Here is a 19541-nt window from a genome sequence, read left to right as displayed (position 1 = left end):
TTGTCACCTGGAGTTAATCTATCCATCTCAGATCTTATTTTTCACAATCAAGTGGCATTTTGAGTTAGTGTTTTAAATACCTACAGTGATTTCCCATCTGTTGGACTGATGATTGTGGCTCAAATGTGAAAGCTGACACTGAATACACGATTAAATATATTCATTCATGTTCTTCCAATCAGATAAGATAGGCTTTATCAGAAGTAAAAAAGTATTTATCAGAAATAAAAAATAAATAAAAGGGCAGTAAAAATTACTCATAATTAGAAATAAAAATGTATTTGTTGCTCTTTTAAAAATACTATCTGTGGTAAAAAAAATAAGCATTTATTCATAAATACAACTCAACAACCAACACATTGTTGACAAGTAGGAACCTACTCATAGCTGACCTTTCACTGGGTTTTCCAGGCTGTAAACCACATGGGAGGAGACTGACCATCTTTCTCCCAAAGTGGATTCAATCCAAGCACCTTTGGGTTGGCAGCACAATTCTCTACACACTAGGCTAGTTCTTATGCTCTGGAGGTAAGAAGCTGCAATGCAATCCCAAAGGCATATGGTTCAAATCCAACAGGTATTCCATGGAAGAAAGCTGGACAATCCCCCCGTGTGATTAACTTCCTCTGATAACCCATTGGAGGGTCAGCTATGAGTCAGTTCTGACTCCCACGGCATGTAATAACAGTCTCAATTTATGATGAAGTTCAGGTCTGATGACTTTGTGACAAATCAGTTCTTTTTTTTTTTTTTAGTTTTACAGCCTGCTATACAGCCGTATTTTGAGTAGTAAATCAGAATACTAAACATCTGTGAATGAACATCTGAGATTGATAACATCAGCAAATTAGAAGCTGCAACACTGTACGTTGTACATCCTACTAATGAGAAGATGAGAACCATACGGTAGCTGAGAGTGGCTCGTCATATGTTACAAATTGAAGACTACCTGTATTTTTTAGGGAAAGAGAGGCTGAGTCTTGAACTCTGGAAGGCTTCTTGGGAATAATTTGTTTTTGGAGAAAATTTCCCTTTGCTCTCTTTGTTCAATGCTATTGTTAACCGTTCACTCTAGATAACAAAAATATGGCATCCCAAAACTCCAGGGTCAAATGTTAATTACTGGTACTAACCAGAGGTATAGATTATCAAATGTTAGGAAGAAATGCTTACAAAACCTGGGATTTGGACAGCCATGCCTACCATCAGTATGTAGGCACTGGGGTAAAAAGACCAACACAAGTATATTCCCTTTCATGCTTTTAGGGGAATACAGGTAATACATAAGTGAAATGATATCACCTTGGGCAGTGCTAAGAAAAGACAAAACACAGTAAAGTGACAGAGAATGAAAGGAGGATGGGGAGTAATTTGGATAGGATAGAGAGGCAGCATTTGAACAGAAGCTGAGAGTTTCTTGTGGATCCAGACTGGGAAAACAGGATGTGCGAAGGCCCTGAGGTGGGAGAAAAGAAGTTTGTCTGAGGAGCAGTAAGAGGCTGGAGAGGTTGGTGAGGCAAGGCATGGGACTGTAGAGATGTGCAATCGTCCTGGTAGAATATTAGGGGATAGTTTAGACTGTTTCCAAGTGTGGCAAAGACATATGTTCTAAAAAAATCAACCTGGGCTGCTGTAAGGAAGGGTGGTTGGTGGAACATTCCATAGTAAGGTGCACTCCTAACCCAAAGGTTGTACCTCTTTGGTGGTTCGAATCCACTAATAGCTACTCGGGAGAAAGATGGACAATCTCCTCCTGTGCAATTTACACCCTTGGAAACCCAGTGGACAGTCAGCTATGAGTTGGAACCGATTTGAAAGCAGTGAGTTTGAGCTTGAGTTCTGCTGTAAGGAATGCTTAGACCAGATCGACTGGTGTCAAGTAGATTCTGACTCACAGGGAGTCCACAGGGCAGCATGAAACTGCTCCACATGGTCTATGGAGCAGTGGGGGTTTGAACCACTTATCTTCCATTTAGCAGGTGAAAACTTAACCCCTCCACCACCAGGGTTCCTTGCAAACAATACAGACAGTTACAATACTAATTTTTTACATGGATCTCTTGATATTTCCTTAGGACTGACTTGTGTTAGTTAAAATAGCTAAAGGAAATTCATAGGTATTTTAAGGTTTTTGCACCCAAACTGCTTTCGAGAATGGCTATTGCCCCTTCTCTTTTGTCCTGATGAAGCAGCTTTTCCTGGGGTCTTACCTGGGCTCCCCTTTCCTCATCCAGCTCCACAGTCATCAGCGCTGACGTCCCCTTCTCGCTCACGGTGGAGTGCCGGCCTTGCCAGAAGAAGTAGACACACTTCTCTTTGCCAGCCACCCTCACCGGATGCTCCCCTTTCTGCCGACTTCCCACTGCAAACAGACCCAAGAGCAGAGCATGAGGCCAGCACGTGATAAACTGGAGGACAAGCAACACGAATGCTCACATCTTCCAAGTCTGAGAGGCACTGTGGGACTTGGGTCAGATGAGAAATCCTTCACAGCAGCGGGAATTTAAATCATCCCTTGGAAAGAGAAAATCCTTGTCTCTTTGAGCTAATGGATTAAGATCTTCCAAACTGGACGAACAGAATCTGAAGGGCCCTCTGGATCTCCTGAGAATAACACCCGTCATCCTTGAAGGAAGTCTGTAGCCCTCTCCCAGTATGTGACAGAGAAAAATGGCGATAAGCAGGACCAAGGGCTCACAAAGATCCACACTCTATCTCCTCCCCAGAAGATTAGCTGCTACCAGCTGAGGGAGACTGATAACAATAGTGGGAGCAGCATCAATCACAAAGGAAAACACTTGAGACTGTTAAAGCGATTCCAGTAAGAAGTTCCCAAGTCCTGTCAGAAAACGGATGCACTGCTGACATAACACGTTCAAAAAAAGAATCTAGGATTTAACTACTATCTGTTGCCAGGCCTGTAGCCTGGATGATTAAGTGCTTATTATCCTCCCTGCCTGGCACCTTGTAGGCGCTCCATAAACATTAGCCGAATGCATAAAGTAAATTCAACCGCTGGCTCTGAAGACTAGTCATGGGAAGTTAATTGGCCAAACTGTGATTTTAAACAGCACTTCAGACCTTAAAATGCGCAACTGTAGGAAAAGATTTAATTCCGGATTTTTTGCCTTCACTTACTCAACATTTACTGAGCCCCTATTCTGTTCTATTATGATTGGACTACAATGAACAAGACAGACGTGGCTGCTGCTCCAGTCTCACAAGAGGAGACAAACAACAAGCAAACACATGAACGAGGTATTTTCTGTTTGTGGTGGCTGCTCAGAAGCACGTGACTCATGTGCGGTGGGGAGGGGCGGCAATGGCCTTTCTGAGGAAGAGGGTATATTTTGAACTGAGACCTGAATGACAATAAATTGAGGGTAGAACCTTCTAGACAGAGAGTTGAGAAACCTAATTCTCAATTCAGTGCTTGGATGGCTCCAGAAAGCGAGAGTGAGCAAATGGGGGATGCAGGTGGGCATGACATCCACACATACTAAAAAAATCCCTAGATTATAGGGCTCCAGGCTAACTCAATTTTTCTCAATCCTAATCTTCTTTACAAAATGACAGTCATATGGAAGTGTGAAGGGAAAAATAAGAAAACTCATTTAAGTTCTTAAGGGGTTAGATTATTCATTGGTCCTCTAATCAGTAAAAGTACTACATAAAAATAGGGGTGAGGGAAATTGGAAGATTCTGTTCTCCAAAACAGAATGTATTCAAATTTTGCAAATAAACTAGTATTTTAAAAAAAAGTCAACTTGGGGAGGGGGAAGGAAAGGAGAGGGGGTAAAATGTGCAACAATGAATGAATGAAAATCTAACTTTCTTGTAAAATTTTGTTAAAATCACAATTAAAATAAAAAAATATTTTTAAAAAGGTTCACAAATAAGGACAATAATTTCATAAGATACTTAGGGTAAGCACAGTCTTTAGTGACATCTACTGTGGATCTGACTAGAGCAAGTCTAAGTGGAGAAAAATGAAATAGGAACCAGCCCTTAAGGAACAGATTACAAACACCTTCAATTTGGAAGCCATTCAAATGAAAATTCTGCTAATTTAGATCTTATCTTTGATAAGCAATCTCATTTTTCGAAGGAATAAAAATCAGTAAAATTAGATTGCTGGGGGCGGGGGAAGAAATATGCTTAAAACAGTGCAGTGCAGTTTATACAAACCTTAAAACTTACTAGCACTCAAATAATATAATTGCTCTTTCATGCATTGTTGTTGCAGTGAGGAGCTCTGGTGGCCTTGCGGGTAGGGAGTTGCACTGTCAACTCAAAGGCAGGTAGTTCAAATCTACCAACTGTCCTGAAGGAAAAAGATGGGCAATCTCCCGTGTGATTTGTAGCCTCTGAAAACCGGCTGGAGGGTCAGCTATGAATTAGTTCAGACTAGCATGCAGTGAGTTCTTGTTGCGTGGGTCAGTACTTCTGTGCTAGCTATGCAGTGACTGTAAATGCTTCAGGGCTGTGCTTTCCTGCTCCCAAGGGACAGCCTGGACTCTGACTGCTTCCTGCCTGAATTTAATTCTCTGCAGCTGGACTTTCCCATAGTTGTAACTTTGCTCATAAAGATAATGCTACATCTGGCTGTGAGATGCTCATTTGGGAAGAAATACAGACAGCATTTGCCTGGGTCACGTCATTAATTCTTAGAGGCCTTCAAGTAAATATTCTATAAAAGGCCTGAGAAAATTTTTATATTTGTGTTAGTATCATTCTGTTCATTTCCTATAATTTCTCCCCAAAATTACAGAGAGGCACAAATATCACAAAATTTCAAACTGTAATGGAACATTTATAAAAACTTACAGTTCCCTTCTGTAATCAAAGACTCTGTGTATGTGGAGATAATTCCTTTAAGTCCCATGTCCTAAACCCCAAGATCAGACGCCCTTCCCTTCCCCCAACTAAATTTCCTATTAGTATTTCTGTTGCCAAGTAGCCATATAGATTATTCTGGTTTGCCCAAGGGTGTACGCCAGATGTGTCCTATCTTCATACCTTTTCAATCTATATGCAGAACAGATTATCTGGGAGGCTGGGCTCTAGGAGGAGAAATGAGGCATCAGGATTGGAGGAAGACTCATCAACAATCTGTGTTAATGCAGATGACACAACCCTGCTTGCTGAAACGGAGGAGGACCTGAAGCGCTTGCTGCAGAGGGTCAAGGACTTCAGCCTTCAACATGGATTGAAGCTCAATATCAAGAAAATATTCTCACCACTAGGCTGATTGGCACTATCATGATCATGAAGAGATTGGGATTGTAAACAGCTTTAATTTGGTTGGCTCCACAATCAACACTCTTGGCACCAGTAGTCAGGGAATGAAAAGACATATTATGTTGGGAAAGTCTGCTATCAGATACCTCTCCAGAGTACTGAAGAGCAATGATGTCAGTCTAGAGACTAAGGTGTACCTGACAGATGCCATGGTCTTTGCAATCCCTTGCTATGTGTCAGAAAGCTGGACAATGACTAGGGATGACAGAAGGAGAATTGATGCCTTTGAGCTGTGGTGTTGGAGAAGAGTATTGAATATACCATGGACTGCTAAGAGAATGAACAGGTTTGTCCTGGAGAGGGTGAAATCAGGCTACTCCTTGGAGCCAAGGATTCTCAAGCTTCATCTGCCATACTTTGGACATGTTGCAATGTGGGGCCAGTCCTTCGAGAGGGATATCATGCTTGGGAGGGTGGAAGGACAGTGCAGGAGAGGATGACCCTCGATCAGATGGATTGATTCAGTGCCTAGGGTAATGGGGGTGGGTGTGTCAGAGACAATAAGATTGGCACAGGATAGAAGAGGGTTTAGGGTGGTTGCAGGTGAATTGACAGAACATAACCACCACCACCACCACCACCACCACCACCATTATATTTCAGATAAGGGTCTTAAGTTAATTCTAGTGATTGCAAATTGCCAGTATTTTATGACATTGTTCTGGTGAACTGTCAAGTCAGAACTGACCCGTAGCTGACAGTCTTGAGGGTTTTCAGATGCAGTAAATCACACAAGAGGCAACTGCCCACTTTTCTCCTGCATGATTTTCTGAAAGCTGAGTGATAATTAAGCATAATACTAGATGCTGCTGCTGCTGAGAATGCCATTTGTGATTATTTCCTGTAGCTACCCTATGACTGTGTGGTAGCCACTTGCATTTTACATGTAGGACTAGAATATTCAGTGGGATGACAACCACGATCCTTACAACTTCAGGCATGTGGCTACTTTTAAATGAGAGGAGGGTGTTCTTAAGGCTTTTGAAAAACCAAGTTTGATGAGAAGTACCCTTGTTCTGGACAAAGGCAATTACGCACCAGGAAGTCCTGTGTGATCCCACAATAGCCTCGGAGCAGAGGCCCTGAGGGGCAGGCCCCCTTCCTACTCAGTGGTAAATGAAGCCGCCTGAGATCACTAGTTTAGTGGTGTGACCCCCACTTGGCTCTGCTGCAGGTTCAGCCAAGAGACTAGGTTTGTCCTCGTGTTCCCCACATCCATGTGAACCCACACTCACTGCCTGCCTGCAGGCAGAACTGATAGTGCTTATGAACGGGTTAGGTTCTGACAAGAAGCAGGCCTAGATTGGAGGTTTCCCAGCTCTGCTCTCTACCAGCTGTGCAACTTCATGCAGGTCATCCCATCTCACTCTTCCTTTCTTCACCTGAGAAATGAGCACAAGGAAAGAATGGGCTTCACAGAGCTGTCTGAGGCCCACACTCAGAGCCGCAGGTAGAACCCTCAGCACCGTGGATTGTGCGAGGCCTGCAGACCCACAGCCCATCTCTGCCTGACCTCTTACTGCTCCTCGGCAGCCCTTCCTGCCCGGAAGGTGGCTCTGACCCCATTCGCTGTCAGTCTGGCTTTACAGGACTCCTCCCACTGCTGTGAGAGACTCCAGCTTGCTGCACGCAGCAGGGGGCACTGTCATCATCTACTATACTTGTCTCATTGCCATTTGCACCATAAGTTTCTCTTCTGGAAAGCAGGATCTGAAAGCTTTATTTAGCCCCTAAAAAAGCTCCTACACAGATTGAGTAAATCTAAGCTGATTCAGTATTTCATAAATCTAAGCTGATTAACAGACTTTATGTTTTTAAAAAATAACTCAAGAGAGAAAACAAAGAGTTACATGTGTGCAGGACTTTGCTGGCTAGTAGCGATGCATGTTTCCAGTAGCTCCTAGGGGCACCACACCTGGAAGGTCATTGAAATCAAAAGCAAAGGCCCTATCTGTCTGTGTCAGGGTTGAGCTGCTCCCTAGGGTTTCACAGCCTTTCTTCTGCAGTCCTGGTGGGTAGGTGCAAACTGTCAACTTTTCCATTACCAACTGAGTGCCGACACTGTGTGCCACCCAGGGGCCTTCTATGGCAAAGGGGGTCTTGCAAGGTAAGAAGCTCTCTTAGAAGCTGTCTCTCAACATCCTCGAGGTGTGATACAAGCCACCCTGGATGGGCAGGGATGAGTGCTGTTGTTTCTCAGCACGTGTAAAGGACTGCACCTGATGTTTATTGCTTCTCCCTCGGTTTCACTGCCTCCACTGCAGAGAGTATATGCTGTAGTGTTTTTGTTATAAAGCACATATCCTCAAATGGGAACCATGAAGAGTTTGGACAATACATTTATTACCCCATAGCCCCGAGCACTCTCAGCCTCGGAGGAAATCACTTTTATTTTTTTCATAAATCTTTGGAGTGTGCATTTCTCCCATAAAGAGTTTCTTACCTAGCATTTTGCTTTGTCATTTGGTTTTGGTTTTAAATCACTCAGATATGCTTTCTTTAACGACTTTAATTTCAGCAGCAGACAGCTGAGGGGTAAACAGAACTGCAGGCAGATCATCTCTTTCACAGAAACCCTCTGGGGACGGGAGAGGGGTGAGAGAGAGGGCAGTACAGAAACCTCAACTCCTGAGTGTATCGCCTAAGAGAAGATATTTTATCTGGGAGAAAAACTAGACTCCTAGGAATTCTACTTTGCATCTTTCAGGCTGTAAGAATTGGTAAGCAATTTTCAAAAAGAAATGTCCAGGTGGCTGTATTGTCCCCATCCAACACAGCAACAGAAAACAGCAACAATAAAATATAACCCAGTTTTGCCTGGAGTCCATGCTAACTCTGTGTGTCCAAGTTTGCTTCATGGGAGTTTTCAGTGGCTGGTACTTTTGGAAGGAAGTCTTTCTTTTGAAACACTCTGGTCTCCTGAACACTCAGCATTTCAGTTGGTAGTTGAGTATGTTAATATTTTCACTGCCCAGGGGATTTCAGAACACAGAAGGTGCTAAATATTCTAACAGACCTGTGATTCCCAAACCCTGGGTGTGAAGAGAGGAAGGCATTCACTAACCTGCAGTGCTCACCATGTACTTCCACTTGACCACATAGGCATCTCCCTCATGGAACTGTCCGATGCTCTGTTTAGGGAGCCTGCTGTAGTCGAACTCCAGGATGTGCCAGACATCCACAGAGACAATGGCGATCTCGAAGTGCCTCCGGTCATCTCCTTCCACCAGCCCATAGCCCCGGCCCACGTTCACCCCATCCAGGATGCTGCTGGCCACCGTCTGGGGCACAGGCACCATCCGGGCCACGTCGTACGGCTTGACATCAGCCCTGGGATCATCCTACCAGGAAACAGGAGAATGTCTGTTCAGTTTCCTCTCACACTCAGTGTTGTTTCAATTGTTTAAGGGCCACTGTAAAAGCTCTGGGTTCCAATTCTGCTGCAGGGTATGTGAGTGATTGCATTGAGAAGAAAGATATAGGAGACTTGAACACCACCCTCCCACCAGTGCACCCGTATTGAACCCATTTCTGGCAGAAGTGGTGCAAATTTCAAAACTGGAAGTGAAGAATCCATCTGGAAGTCAGTTTTAGCAATAAACCCTGGGGAGGCTTTTAGCTTCAAGTCCACCACTGGTGAGATCCAAAGAAAGCTTCAAATACACGCCTTAAATAAGTTACCTTCTGCTGGCTGAGTTCCCCAGCATTCTTCTCATTTGGTTTCTTCAGTTCTGTCCAGTCAAGAAATTTTTCTTTGAACAAAATTGTCTCATTGTGCTCAGTAAGTCTTCCAAATATTGCCCAATCAGGCCGCCCTTGTCCTTTTCTGTAAGAGAATGGAGGAGTTCAAGATAAAAGTAAAAAAAAATATTAAATTATGCTCTGGTGGCCTTGTGGGTAAGGAACTGTGCTGCCAGAACAAAGGTAAGGCGGTTCGAATCCACCAGCTGCTCTGTGAGAAAAAGATGAGTAATCTCCATAGTACGATTCATAGCTTCTGAAAAATCCACAGAGGGCCAACTTTAAGTCAATTTTGAATCCATGGCAATGATCTGACTTTTGAATAAACAAAAGAAAAGGGTTGTAACACAAGGTTGGCTACTGGGGGATGGGGTTAAAAAAAATCCACTTCAAATATTTACATGGTTTATAGAATGGATAGTTTATTTTTACTTGTTTTACCAAGTAATTTATATTTTATTATTTTAGCCCAAAACCCTGTGACACCTTGTGTCCATGGAGTTTCTGTGCCTGACGTTAGTATGAACCCTATCAGGCCCAGACTTTTCTTGTATTCTAGCAAATTCTTATTAGGGGGATCCCCTAGGACTGGCATACTAACAATTCACACTGGGGTGTTCACAAAGTTTTTGGGGATTCAAGGAAGAGGAACTCCCCCTGACTTCTTAATTTCCAATCACATCACAGTGAGGTTCTCCTGGGTACCAAGATTCTCTCATGAATTACTAAAATGCACTTATTTTCATGTATCATGCAGTGAGTTTTTAAACAGGTCACTAGGCACAAGAGCAAGTACAGAACACCAAGGACAGTGCACAGCCCAACTGAAGTCTTCTCTACACTATCTCAGTATTTTAGAATCTGGAACCATGCCTGGGACACAGATGAATTTAAATAATAATAAAGGCACAGCTGGAAAAACTGCATTACATAGACATTAGGGACCTCAGGTGGCCTAGTGGGTAAGGCAGGCAGTAAAAGATGTATAACGTCTTCCTGTGTGATTTACAGCTTTTGAAAACTAGCCGGAAGGTCAGTAATAAGTGGGTTCCAACTTGATGGCATATAACAACGTCATACAGAAATGATAGCCATGAAAACCAAGTGCATATATCCCTCACCTTTCATGATTAGTCTGCTAATTGGGAAAGGAGGAAGCATCGAGCCTCAACAGCAGTGGCTTTGGTTTTATATAGTACACTGATAGTTAATTAATAAAAATATTTTTTAACACCAGTAAACTAGGAAGGAAAGTTGAAACTTCTATATTAGATTTATGGAAAATATGAAAATGTAATTGTATGTTGTGGCAGCTTTTAGAGGCGAGTGCTTTTTCAATCTTGTGTTTGACATGAAGGACTACTCTGTCTCCAGGAGCAAGGCAAGCCAGGTTTGGCCTAGCGTCTAAGGCAGGAGGGGGCTTTAAGCCCCAAGGGGAGAGGGGAAAGAAGGTGGCCATGTTCTCCCTGGTTTGCTCCGCCCAGGGTTGCTGTGACCTGGTTGCCAGAGAGAGCTTGGTGCTATGTGCACAGGTGTTGTGGCAGCTTTTGGAATCGAGTGCTTTTTTGAGCTTGTGTTTGACATGAAGGACTATTCTGCCTCCAGGAGCCAGGCAAGCCAGGCTTGGCCTAAGGTTTAAGGAATGTGGGGACGTTAAGCCCAAATGGGCCCTCGGGCCTGCGGCCCTCAAGCCACGTTCAAACTGTTTTTCTATCAAACATTCTTCTAGGGTATATAGCACTGGTATGTGCATTCCTATACAGAGGTATCTTGTGGTTGCTGTGATGCTGAACGCTGATGTGCCAAACGTGGTAATGGTTACCAATGGTGGACAGTGTTGGCTGGAGCTTCCCGACTAAAACAAGCCTGGAAGCAGGAGTGGCATCCACTTCCTAAATGGCTTGCCTCCAGAAACTGTATGTACGAATGGTGCTCAGGCCTTTCGTTCATAGGGTTGCTTATGAGTCGTCTACAACTTGGTGGCACCTAACAACAACAACAACAACAATTGTATGATAGGTAATACTTTGGTGTAAGGAACCCTGGTGGTACAGCAGTTAAGTGTTCACCTGCTACTCAAAAGGTCAACAGTTCAAGCTCAGCAGTCACTTCTTGGGAAAAAAAGAAGAAGCAATCTGTTCTGTAAAGGGACACATGGGGTGCTATACTCAGACCTAGAAGGCCACTCTGAGTTGGAGTGAACTTGATGGCAATGAGTTTATGGTGGGTACATCTATTTCAATCTATTCTATTAAAAGGCATTTCCCCCCTGGTAGTTAAAAATAGTAATACTTCCTATGTATAGAAAAATATTGCTCTTATGCTAATATTTAAATCTTGTCTATATTCTGGTGATTTGCCACATGGCTTTCAAAAGTTCTGTACAATGTAGGAAGTCATTATTTTAATATATTTTCTTTAAAAAAAAAAAGGAGCTCTGGTGGCCTAGTGGGTAGGGAAGTTATGCTGTAAACCCAAAGGTGGTGTTTCTCTGGCAGTCTGAATCCACCAGCTGTTCCACAAGAGAGAGATGAACAATCTCCTCCCATGCAATATACAGCCTCTGATGACCAACTGGAGGGTCAACTATGAGTCAGTTCTGACTGACAGCAATTAGTTTTTATTAAAAAAAAAATAATAAAGGAAGGAAAAAAGAGGCATATACATAATTAACTACAAAAAAAAAACAACAAAAACAAACCCCCCCAAAAAAAAACCCAAAAGGAAAATCCTCAGATCAAGGACTAGGGTTTTAAGGTTGGAAATGAGAAGGCAGCCTGCAGCTCTTGCCCCTTCATTCAGCTCACTGGCTGAATGCCAGACCCTGGGAAGTTTTTCAGATCAGCATGTAATTTGTTTAAACAATTGCTATTCATCTGCCATAAGAACATCTGGAATGCTGCAGGTGGGAACAATTTGTTCACTTCAAGAAATTAAGTAGAATGAAAACACCTTCCAGGAAGCGACAAGCTCCATATTAGTTTGTTACACACTAAAGAAATGTTCCTCTATGTCAATGTTCATGCTACGCTGCATACAATCATTTAGGAAAACTAACAGTGATCAAAAGCAATAGGAAATGACTACTGGGATTTGAGTTGGTGAAAGGATTCTACACGGAACTTACTGGTACTATCAACGCACCTGGGAATAAGGGGATTGCATTCCCCAGGATCCAGTGGGTTGATGTCACAGTTCTCATAGTCAAAGGTCCCATTCCACAGGTGCTTTGCCAGCTGAAATGCAATTTTCCGTTGTGCTAAGGTCACTTCTTTTCCATGCCACACGTAAACTTCACTGCCAAAGTCAAACACCAGTACCTGGAAGAATATGGCAAAAGAATGTGCTGACTTGCAGGAGGTGTGAGAGTGGAATCAGTTGCTGATAAGAGTGAGTTTAACAGGCCAAGGGACAAATCCTAATGCAATGATGAGTTCAAAACCATGAAGGTCACAAGAGCTGCGTGCCAGGCTGAGCCCGGTCAGGCCAGCCTTTGCCTCGTGGTTGATGTCGTCTCCTCACGGTTTCCTATTATGCCCAAGTTAGTGCTCTCTTCTCTGAATTTTCTAGCCATTTAGAATTTCTGATTAATGAAAAAAGGGCTCCTTCCTTACCTTCCTTCCCTCCCTTTCTTCCTTCTTTCCCTCTCTTCCTCCAATCCTTCCTCGTGTGACTGTTGATGCTATTTGCTGCATTGAGTAGCCTCTATGGGGTTGATTTTGACTTCGAGGACCCCATTAATCAAGTCTAACTGTCCCCTAGGGTTTTCTAGGCCTAAATCATCACAGCAGCAGACCACCAGGTCTTTCTTTGAGGTGCCGCTAAGTCAAACCATCAGCCTTTATGTTTGCAGCTTAACCCTTGTGCCATCAGAGCCCCTTCCTCCCTTTCTGATCCCTCATCATTCATTCATTCATAACTTTTACTGAGCACTACTATACACAGGCTAGTTCATAAAGGTCAGACGCTGAGGATCCAAAAGTTCTTCTCTCCTACATACAATTCTAAGGATAGAGATATATACTAAAATCCCTTCAAATAAATTTTGACTCCTGGTAGCCCTCTATCAGGTTTCCATTGCTGTAAAAAGTTAAAGGAAAAGATTGTATATTCGTTCTCCTTTGAAGCAGCTAGTAGTCTTGAACTTCTGACCTCCTGGTTAGCAGTATAGCATGCAGTGTGCTCCACCCTCAGCGTTCCTTGCTTACATGTACAGTAGGGGCTTACTCAATGCACGCAGAATGAGTAGTACATTCATGATATTATTTATTTCCACATTCTTTAGTTCCCAGCAGTCCAACTTCCACTTCACACAAAGGCCAGGTTCAATTTAACATTCTCTTTAAAATTATCCCTGATTACTTTTTTTTCTGCAGTAATATGCAGAATAATTTGCCCCTTTTAAAGGTCCATTTCATATTTAGTCTGTATTCATTGTACCACCTAGCTTTAAATTATACTCTAATAATACCCTTCCTACTTAGCTTGATTGAAGGCTCTATTATGTCTTACACTTTTTTTTTCTCAGCTCATAGAATACTTAATGGTAGTAGAAATGTATATAGTTCAGTGGCTTCACAAGAGAAAGATCCAGTGTCCTGCTCATGTAAAAATTACACAGAAAAACCCGATGGGGCAATTTATCTGTCACATGGAGTTACTAGGAATAAAAAATCCCAACAACAATAATAAATATTGATATAAAAGGAAAAAGCACTACACTGCCATAATTCATGACCATACATTATATAAACACGCATATCTCCTTCCCCAAGGACTAAAAAGTACTTTACTGAGTATGAAAAAGTCAAGAGCTAGGAATACGCAATAGGCACCTTTTGCCTAAATATAATTTTACAGCAATAGAGAAAAGCAGCTAGCCATGATCTGTGTGTCCTCTGAACAATATTCTGAGTTCTATTTAAGTATCTGAGATGGCAGTCCTGGTTTCAAACAGCAAATAAATGTCTTTCCAAAAGGTGTAAGTGTTCCACAGGCAGCGTTAATCCTGGCTAACCTTTACGGAGCACTTGCTATTTATTTTACAGGGCAGGCCCCAGGCCCTTGGCTCCGTGTGTGCTTTCTCAGTGGAGGGCAGAGTCTAACATTGTACCTCTTTCGGTTGCAGGAGAGAACACTTGGGAATTTTCCCCCAGTAGTCATCATCAGGCACAAGCTTGTCATCCATCAAACGGTAAATGCAGTTTGTTTCTATTATGGCTGTTTCATACAATTCGTCTTCTTTGGGGTCTCCAGCAGCTTTGGGTGAGAACACAAGGAGAGTAGGAACACTGAAAAGCGGCTACTTTAGAGGAATGGGCTAGAACAGAAGAGAGAATATCCATGCTCGTTGCTCTCTGTAACGCAGTAGGTTCTTACATTGGTAGCTGGTCTGGCCACCCAGGAGTTTCCAAAAGTCCTTGGCTGCATGGGTGTGTGTATTGATTCCCTCCTCGATAGTCTGGATATAAGTAGCTCTGCATCCGAGTTCCCTCTTTGTCTGAATTAAAGTTGCAAGTTCTGAGGCCTAAGGGAAGAAGGCAATCAAGTGGGTAGAAGAGCTATGGATCAGCGGCCCACGCCAAAACAGTAAGGGAAATACCCATCTCCAATGGAAACCTGGCAGCCATGGGGCTGCAGAACACTGGCTGTGGGGTGTTTTCAACCAAGTTAAGAAAAATGTAATTAAAGACTCAGGGTAAATCAGTTCTTCAGAGAAATGGTTCTCAGTCTTAAAAACTTAACAGTTCACTCATTTGTGAAATTTTTTAAAAACAACCATTCTCTGTGTCCCCCCCCACCCCCTGAGAGAATCATTCAACAGGCCAGTGGTAGAATTTCACATCGACAACAAATCAGTAATAAATAATTTTGAAGGGATATGCCAGTTCCTTTATTTAATGCTGGAGTAAAAATAAGCCCAGGATTTAAGAACTGGAAGTGTGAGTCATAATCCTCCCAGAACATCCCACTTAAGCACCCAACTAAAAGCTTGTTTGAAATCTATCCAGGGAATTAAGTACTCTCAACCTTTTCCTGCTTGAATGGAGCATTTGGAGATTGTGGAGTGTTGTAACAGTCTGACGACTGGCAGACTATTCTAATATAAAGAAATACTTAATTAAAATATTTTTAAGATACCCACCTTAGCCTTTTCTATGACATTTGCAAACTCGCCTACCCACAGGAAGCAGTAATGGGGCGATAACAGAAGGAAGCAGTCCCCACTATTGAGGGATGAAGCTCGGGGCTCAACCAGTCTGGTCTGCACATGTCTTCTCCCTGAAAATCAGGCGGAGTCAGTGTCTTCTCAAAGGAGAATTACCACCAGGAAACACCCACCACTAAATCATCCCCCTGCCAGGAACTCTTCCAATCCTTAAAAAACCTTCCAAGCCTCAAACTCATTGCTGTTGAGTCAGAACACATTCATAGCTGAGGCTCCAGTGGGTTTTCAGAGGTTTTAAGTCACAGGAGAGAAGACTGCCCATCTTTCTCCCATGCACAACTGGTGAATTCACACCACCTGCCTTTGGCCTGGCAGTCCAACTTGGCCACCGAGCCTACTAATGCTCTTGTGAATCCAGGTGATGAGGAGGGAGGTTTCAAATGGGCAACGTGATGCCTTTTCTGATTCCATTCTCATGGGAAAAGAAGCTCTGGAGGCGTACCCCGTAGGGAGTTGTGGTGCTACCCCAAAGGCAACACCTCTTAAGACAATCCTAATCTACCAGTGGTTCCACAGGAGAGTGATGGGTCGTCTCTTTCTGTGCAATGTACAGCCTCAGAAACCCCACAGAAGGTCAGTAATGAGCATGGTCTAACTCGATGGCAATGAGTGGGAGTGTGAGTTCCCACCATAATGCCATTTTCTTACTGCTACTATTCCTTCTAGCATCACGACCAGCATCTTTTCATAGAACCTGTTATGGTCACCTTTTTTCCTCCAGGACACTCAGCAATGTATTCCTTTCTCCCTTCTTCCATTTTTCTCCAGGCCCCACCTTCCCCACTCAGCCCACTTCCCACATTTAATTCATCTGTTCAGACAAGTCAGAACTGATTGGCAGGGGTGTAGGGCTTCCACAGGACCTTCCTCCTTGAGACTATTTATAAAACGATGGGAGCGTCAGCTCAGAGGGCAGCACTGCATGCAATAACCAATAAAATCTGCTCTTGTGGATCTCAACTCATAGTGACCCTGTACAACAGAGCAGGACTGCCCCATAAGGCTCCAAAGGCTGTAAATATTTACAGGAGCATCTCTCTCAAGCTGATCAGTTTGCGCTGGTAAACTTTCTGGTAGCCGTCAAATATTTAACCACTGTGCTCCTTCTGCTTTCAGTACTGGTTCCTAAGTGCCTTATTCCTCCAGATCTTTCCAGAATTACACTGGGTTTAATGCTAGCTTGTCACTAGAGAAGATTTTTCAATAATCTAAAAAAACCAGTGGTTATGCAGAAACCAAAAGTAGATGGTATCTTGCCCATCGTCCTTCTTTTGATGACGAATCTACAGGTGTGGCCTCTAGGGGGCAGCATACATCTCTCTCTTTCTCCTCAGAGACCAAAGCTTCTCTGGGTATCCTGTTGACCACAGTGAGTGAGTGAGTGAGTGAGTGAGTGAGTGAGTGAGTGAGTGAGTGAGTGAGTGATTGGAAGAAAAGGGTGCTCTGGTGGTATAGCACATAGGGAGTTACGCTGCCAACCCAAAGGCAAAACTTCTCTAGTGGTTCAAATTTACCCGTGGCTCCAGGAGAGAATGATGGGCAAGCTCCTTCTACAGCCTCAAAAATCAAATGTAGAGTCAAAACTGACTCAGTTCTGACTTGACAGCAATGAGACCAACAGAGCAGCACCTGGGGCTCCTTGGTGCATCATCTCCTGACCTCCCCACCCCCACCCCATGTTCCTCTAGGCCTGTTTATCTCTCCAGCCAGCCTGGATTCTTGTGCATCTGGTCTCAGACTCTCAGCTGTAACTACGTAGGAAGTACAAGGTTTCTGCTGATTGTGTCACGGTCTGGGGAACGAGGGGGCTGGCTGAGGCAGCAGCAGAAGCTGAGATTCTGGAGTGGGAGAGGCCTGGGCTCAAAACCAGAGTGACTGTGCACAGCACTGTTGTCTCAAGCTCATTTTCACCTCTGTGAGTCTCAGCCAGGGAGCTCTGGTGGCCGAGTGGTAAGAGGCTGCACTGCAGTTCCAAAAGTATGTGCACATCCACGAGCTGCTCTCTGAGAGAAGGATGGACAATTCCTTCCCAGGCAATTTACTGCCTTTGAAAATCTGCTGGAGGGTCAGCTATGAGTTGGTTCTGAGACGATGGCACAAAACAACAACAAGTCTCAGCAGGCCCTGATGCTTCCCATCTCAGAGACTTCTGTGATGCTTCAAGAGAGAATGTGGACGGGCTTGGCCCTCAGAAGGTTATTAAGGATATGAGGCTTCTCTTTGCAGGCAGTATGCCTCGTGATCACCCCCTCCCCCGACCAGTGTGGATGTACCCCACACAGCCCCGAGATACCTTTGATCTGTAACAGCATCAGCTTCTTGTAGGGCACTGCACTGTTGTTGGAATTCTGCTCCGTCAGGTTGACGCTCCGTAGGCTGACGCTGCTGAAGTTTTCTTTACTGGCCAAGCCTGCCAGGGTGACTTCGGAGAAGTTGGAGTTGGAGGACACTGGACAGGAGGGAAAGAAAGGAGGGAGATGGGAGATGTTTGGGCAAAATGCCAGTGTTTCCTGACACAAAACGCCAGTGCTAACTTACTCTCTCAGTCTTTCAAAGTTCATCCTGAGGGGAAGCATAACTCCAGTCTGACAAAGTTCAAAGGCTACCCAATCTTCTAAGAAGTAAATACAATATTGAAGATCATAAACTGTTTGGAGACAAGTGTCACACTTCACTGTGCAGACAAAGACTGACTGACATTAAAGGCCAACCACTTTAGCTCAAGACCTGAATACATTTGCCGTAATTCCCTTGAAAGGGGCCATAACCATTGCTAAAAGCTTTACATGTTGGAATACATTCTGAGGAAGCTTGTTAAATGCCTCTCACCAAAAGGCTCTCTGTGTAACAATACAAACTAGACACTTCAGAAGGCAGTGGCTAGCTTTAGTCTTTATTAGAGGCACAGTGATCTCCTCACATCCTTTGTTTCCAAACCTAAGAATGTAATAAGATGTTAGATTTTTAGCACACAACAATAAAATTACTCAATGATCACAAATTAACAGCCCTAGTCACCAAAAAGGGACTAGAGGAAGAGAATGTACTATTGGTGTCAATAAACCTTTATTTTATGGATTTAAAGGGAGGTTTGGTGGCCTAGAGGGTAAGAAGTTGTGCTACCAAGCCAGATACAGGTGGTCAAATTTACTAGTTACTCCAAGGGAGAAAGATGGGCAATCTCATCCTTTGCAATGCAGAACCTTCCAAAACCCTACTGCCTTTGATTCAATGGCACATAACAACGTTACAATAAGGTTTTAAAAAAATGCATAAGCAGGAGAAAAATCTATAAAATGGTTTCACCTAGGGTTAGGGTATAACAGTAAAGAGAAATAAGATTTCTTCACACTTTATAAGCAATCTTGAAATATATATTTTCTTAGTTAAGTAGACTGATGTGTAACACAATCAGTTCCCCTAGATGATGTATTTCTAAGACAAGCTTTAGGAAACAGGTTTATAAGTACTACATTGTTAGCTCAATAAGATCCAATGCACAACAGAATGGAATGCCTCCTCGCTGTGCACCACCCACACGACAAGCTGGGTGTCAATGGAATCACTGTGATTCATGGGGTTTTAATAAGTTGATTTTTAGATGTGACTATCTGGGCCTTTCATTCTAGTCTGTCTTAGTCTGGAAGCTCCTCTGAAATCAGCTCAAACATCATAGCAACACACAAACCTCCACTGGCTAACAGGTGGTGGGCACACATAAGGGATAGAGACAGGGAACTGAACGTAGGTGTTGGCATGGAAGGTGAAATTCTACCACCGAATCACCTCAGCCCTCTCTGAGCATAAGAGGAAGACAAAAACCACCAAGAACACCACCATTTCAGAACCCTGGAACCCCAAAAAGTTAGTCAGGGAGGGTCGCTCAGCCTGAAGAAGGAGCAGAGAGCTTGGATTCCACCCCCTCCACCCCATTCATTCGTGACTCTCACATCAACCCGCAGCTGCACGCAGAAGCAGGATGGGTGTCTGCATACTCACTCTTTTCTACTTTCATCCGCTTTGACTCCATAAAAGCAACATTTAGTCTCTGTTCTGTGTATTCCTGAAGAAGATCTTCTCGTGCTGCCAGCATCTTCAGAGGGTTTTTGGAAGCCTGCACGCGGCGCTTGGGTCTGACTGCACGCTTGTGCTCGGCCACTGACGAGGTTAACCTGGGGAGCAAAGGAGAGCTGAGACCCTGGTCTGCACCGCTTCTCCCTCTGGGAGTGCTGGGTTCTATTACTTCATTTCCTGGCTTCTTCATATATCT

At 43.6% G+C, this 19541-nt stretch overlaps 1 protein-coding gene across 1 annotated transcript in view; it reads right to left on the bottom strand.

Moving 5' to 3' along the window:
- Positions 1 to 19541, bottom strand: part of SVIL (supervillin) — a 131772-nt gene that overhangs the window by 16355 nt on the left and 95876 nt on the right. The window contains exons 20-28 of the mRNA XM_006887117.1: positions 19271 to 19443; positions 17565 to 17720; positions 15188 to 15324; positions 14422 to 14569; positions 14156 to 14301; positions 12187 to 12362; positions 8983 to 9127; positions 8366 to 8642; positions 2211 to 2362 (exon numbers count right to left, since the gene is read on the bottom strand). Of these exons, the coding sequence (XP_006887179.1) occupies positions 2211 to 2362; positions 8366 to 8642; positions 8983 to 9127; positions 12187 to 12362; positions 14156 to 14301; positions 14422 to 14569; positions 15188 to 15324; positions 17565 to 17720; positions 19271 to 19443 (1510 nt within the window). The remainder of the gene's footprint in view (positions 1 to 2210; positions 2363 to 8365; positions 8643 to 8982; positions 9128 to 12186; positions 12363 to 14155; positions 14302 to 14421; positions 14570 to 15187; positions 15325 to 17564; positions 17721 to 19270; positions 19444 to 19541) is intronic.

Source organism: Elephantulus edwardii, unplaced genomic scaffold (assembly GCF_000299155.1).
Source record: "Elephantulus edwardii isolate Elephantulus edwardi_28Jun2011 unplaced genomic scaffold, EleEdw1.0 scaffold00054, whole genome shotgun sequence".
Taxonomy (NCBI): domain Eukaryota; kingdom Metazoa; phylum Chordata; class Mammalia; order Macroscelidea; family Macroscelididae; genus Elephantulus; species Elephantulus edwardii.
The sequence above is the reverse complement of the archived record's forward strand: the minus strand, read 5'-3'. Positions and strand labels throughout refer to the sequence as shown.